The sequence below is a fragment of the Silene latifolia genome, chromosome 8 (genome assembly GCF_048544455.1).
Source record: "Silene latifolia isolate original U9 population chromosome 8, ASM4854445v1, whole genome shotgun sequence".
Taxonomy (NCBI): Eukaryota; Viridiplantae; Streptophyta; class Magnoliopsida; order Caryophyllales; family Caryophyllaceae; genus Silene; species Silene latifolia.
Genome location: NC_133533.1, coordinates 69,764,941 through 69,769,613, shown reverse-complemented (window position 1 = coordinate 69,769,613; position 4,673 = coordinate 69,764,941). Strand labels below are relative to the sequence as shown.

General features: G+C 41.1%; 1 protein-coding gene across 1 annotated transcript; it reads left to right on the top strand.

The window, feature by feature from the left end:
- Nucleotides 1-2,062: 2,062 nt before the first annotated feature.
- LOC141595327 (uncharacterized) lies at nucleotides 2,063-4,430 on the top strand. Its single transcript, XM_074415288.1, has 3 exons — nucleotides 2,063-3,283; nucleotides 3,472-3,778; nucleotides 4,225-4,430. Exons 1-3 carry the CDS (start codon nucleotides 2,063-2,065, stop codon nucleotides 4,428-4,430), a joined length of 1,734 nt encoding a protein of 577 aa, XP_074271389.1.
- The last annotated feature ends 243 nt before the right edge of the window (nucleotides 4,431-4,673 follow it).

Sequence of the window (4,673 nt, the reverse complement as noted above, 5' to 3'; positions counted from 1 at the left end):
TTCCTCCCGTATTTGCTATTTTGGATGTATTTCATGTCTCTTGCAGGTTTGAGACTCGTTTGTGCATTTAGAAGCCAAATCCGTTCGGTAAAGGAACAAGATAGAAACTTGGAAGAGTTTAGACGAGCTTAGGAGAGCGAGGAATGGAGTTTTGTACATGCTGTCTATTGACGTGCTGCTATTGTCGATAGACTTGCCTCTCAATGTTGATAGACAGTGTAATATGTCGTTAGACATGACCATTAGACACAGCCCATATGTCGATAAACATTGTCAATCGACACAGAGACCGTTTTGCGAAACTTTCACTCTGTCGATAGACATCTACTCGCTCTGTCGATAGACTTCTATACATACTGTCGATTGACACTACACCTAGGTCGATCGACTAATTAGACGGACAGACGTGTTTTGCTCATTTTATTTCTTTTATTTGGACCTAGTATAAAAGCTCTTGTAATCTTTTAATTATGTTACACTTTTACACTTTACTTTATGCAAGCAGACACTGGGATTACGACACTTTTCCTCTGTAAACTTTTAGATCTAGAATTATTTTCCTTTTTTCTCCATTGCTTATACTCGGATTCATATTGGTAATTTTAATTCCTCTTTTCCCTTTTGCTCTTCCTTGTTAATCTCATCTATTTCTCTCGCTATTATTATTAGTTTTAATTTATGTTATATTATTTCTCAATTAATTTCATTATGAATTCTTTCCCTTTATCGTTTTATTCAATTATTATTGCAAATTTCATTATGAGTAGCTAAATCCCTTTTTGCTAGGATTTAGGGGAGCCATGGATTGAGACGATATTAATTAGGTAATTAGATAGTCGATATAATTGGTCTATGTTGTTAATTGTGACATTTAATTGTGATTAATTGGTTAAGTCGACATAATTGATTAATTAAATTGATAAACCCCGACCTAAGTTCGAAAGCCTGGAAAGGGTTAGACCTGTCACACACTTTAGAGTGCCCTAGTAAGTTTCGAGAGGCCGCTAGAAGCATTCTAGGGCGAATAGCGGACCGAGAGGACCTTTTCACTGCCCTATAGACCGGTATTGAGACTGACCTTTGACCCTATCTTTGACCCGTAATAATCCATGGTGAACCGATGTCCTAGCGCCTTTCCTTTATACTTTTCTTAATTTAATATCTCTTTACAGTCCTTTTATTTTATTGCTTTAGTTTAGAACCCAATTCAAAACCCCCCAATTTGGTGACTCAGACAGACCTGAATTGACATTTAGATTTGCAAATAGCCACCCTGTGGATACGATCCCGAGTTCCCTAGCTATATTAGTTAGAAACCAGTTGGTTTATTTTTGATAGGTTGCGACAGCCTCATCAAATTTTGGCGTCGTTGCCGGGGAGGCGACGCATTTTTCTATTTGTTTTACCTCAGTCTGTCTCTTGTCTCAAGGAACATGTGTTCCTTGAGACCGTTTCTCACCTTTCAGTGCTAGTTTTGTTTATGCCCAGGTCTTTTAGGTCTGAACTCATACCATTTGACCCAGAACCAGAAAGAACTCTCCGTGCTAGACGAAACTTTTGGAAGGAGATATATCAAGCAGAAGACTTGAGTACGTTTGATTTAGCTTACGCCGCATTTGTTGCAGAAAATCGGTCTTTAGAGGAAGACACATCTACTTCTGCCCCTACTACAATCATGTCGACTTTAGCGAGTCACTCTGAGCCTACCCTTACCTCTCTTCCCAAGGGCTTCAAGCTCCCCACTACGGACACGGGTACTTTTGAAATTCGCCAATCTTACATCAATTTGGTGGAGCGGAATTGTAACACCCCCAATTTATCCGTCATTTTTTTTTAACAAATCGGGAGAGTTACGAGCACGAGGTAAATAGTGCTAGTGATTACTGTCCAAAAGTAGATTTACAAGTGTAAATACTTGTAAATCTACTTTTGGACTGTAATCACTAGCACGATTTACCTCGTGCTCGTAACCCTCCCGATTTGTTAAAAAAAATGACGGATAAATTGGGGGTGTTATAGGAATTTATTTGGAGGGGGAGCTGGTGTGGACCCAGCTAAACATATGGAGAAGTTTGTAAATTACTGCTGCTCCGTTCCTTTGACTGCGGGGGTGACTCAGGAGCAAGTCAAACAGACACTTTTTCCTTTTTCCCTACGAGATGATGCAGCGGAGTGGCTGCGAGACTTGGATATGGAAGCTCATGGTGTTACGGACTGGAATTCATTAGCTCTTGCCTTCTACAAGAGATACTTCCCACCCCAGAAGACTAATGCTCTTCGAAGCCAAATTACGAGTTTCAAACAAGGTCTTGATGAGGACTTTAATGAGGCGTGGGTTCGTTTTAAACGACTAGTTCGCTCTGTTCCACATCATGGTTTCCAGACCTTGTTCCTCTGTAACCAGTTTTACAATGGGCTATATGACGATCATAGGGCATTACTTGAATCAGCTGTCAATGGGAGATTCCAGGACAACACTAATGATACCAATGCCCGGAAAATAATTAATGAGATAGCTACTCACATAGCTGAGTACGGTAATCCAAGAGGTAGGAAAAGGGGAGGCTTGGATAGTGCAATTGCAACTCAGTTAAACGCTCTAATTGTCGAGATTGCCGAATTAAAAACAGCCCAGTCCTTGGGAAATCGGCAGACAGTTAATGCTTTGGTTCAGCGGGAGGTTCCTTGTGAGCGATGTGGTGCTCATGGTCATGTTGCAGCTGGTTGCATGAGTACTTTGGAACAAGTTCATGCCTATCAATCATTTAAGCAAGGTACTCCGTATTCCAATTTCTTTGCTGAGAGAAAGCAGAATGTGTACCAACCTACTCCTCCGCCGGCCAATCCTTACATCATCCCTCAAAATCGTGGTAATCAACCACAAGGGAACTTTATTAGGCCGCCTCTACAGCAGTTTCAACAGATGCAACCTCCTCTTCAGGCTTCAAACAGTGATATGTCAGACATTAAAGCTATGTTACAACAGCAAATGGCTGCTTCACAAAAGCAGGAGGCTCTAATTGCTCAGTTGTTGGCTCATAATAAAGTCTTGGACACTCAAATTGCCCAATTATCAAGCCATAATACAAGTAGGCAGCCAGGTGCGTTGCCGTCTAAGCCTGACAAGCCTTGTGAGACTGTTAATGCGATACATCTGCGAAGTGGTCTTACATACGAAGGACCAGAGATGCCCCGGGTGAACAACAAGGTTATTATTGAGGATTTGGATGTTGATGCGGAAGATGAATGTGCTGACGAAACTGCCGAGATTGCTGAAAAAAAAGTCGATCGACAGAAATATTTGGTCGATCGACTAAAACTTCTGATATGAGCAATGTGGAAATCGAAACTGGTCGATCGACTGGTCCTTTTAGTCGATCGACTGACCAAACTGGTCGATCGACTAATTTGCCAGGCGGAGTTGCTGATCCGTCGTCTGTTGCTAATAAAACGTCTTCTATTGCTGATAAGGCGTCCATTACGAATGGAGGGAAGAGTAAAGCTGCTGAGCCACCTATTACGATTAAGCTTCCATTTCCAGCGCGACAGCTGAATACGAAGATTGAGCAGCAATTCGGGAAGTTTTTTAAAGTCGTGAAGGATCTGCAGGTAACGGTACCTTTCACTGAACTTATTACTCAAATTCCTTCATATGTTAAATTTATGAAAGAAATTTTGTCTCGTAAGAGGAATTTTGATGAGGTAGAGACTATTGCTTTTACTGCGGAGTGTAGTGCGCTTCTACAAAATAAGTCTCCACCTAAATTGGCTGACCCAGGTAGTTTTTCTATCCCCTGTTTTATAGGCACCCATACTATTGATAATGCTTTGTGTGATTTAGGTGCCAGCATCAGTGTCTTACCTTTGTCTTTAGCTCAAAAGATAGGTTTGACTGAGTTTAAATGTACCAATATGACTGTCCAAATGGCAGACCGTTCCTTGTCACGTCCTTTGGGGATCCTAGAAGATGTCCCTGTGCGGGTTGTAAAGTTCTTTATACCCGTTGATTTTATTGTTTTAGACATTCCTGAGGATACCCATACCCCTATTATCTTAGGGAGACCATTTTTTCATACTGTTGGTGCAATTATTGACGTAGGAGCGAGGACATTGACATTTAAGGTGGGGGGGGGGGGGGGGGGGGTAAGAAATTGACATACACCCAGTCTAGTGTTCGTAAGGCACCTATGCAAGTTGTATCATGCCATGTTATTTCCCCTATAGAGTCTGATAGGGTAGCAGATAGTCCCACAGTTGAGTCATGTTTTGATGTTGCTATAACACCTCCGCCCCATACTGGGAGCAAGATGGAGGACCAAACTGTTGTTTCTCTTTCTCCAGGACATGACAAGTTGAGCTACCAGGAGGATTCAGGAGGTGGACTAGATGCATTGGGTGTGAATTCTAAAGCTAAAGATGTCGATTATTGATAGGCTATCGCACACTTATGCAAAGATAATATTTATACCCTAGACAACAAATAAATGTAGTACTTAGGGGTCGAACCACAAAGAAACGGGAGTTGTTAATTAGTTGTTATGGAGTGAATTTTATCTAGGTCGATTACGTTTTGGATTGATTTGTTGGATGGTTTGATGATTAGAAAATAATAAAATAAATTATAAAAGGAGTCTAGGGAAGTCGGGTCACACATGCAAATTATGTAAATGCTT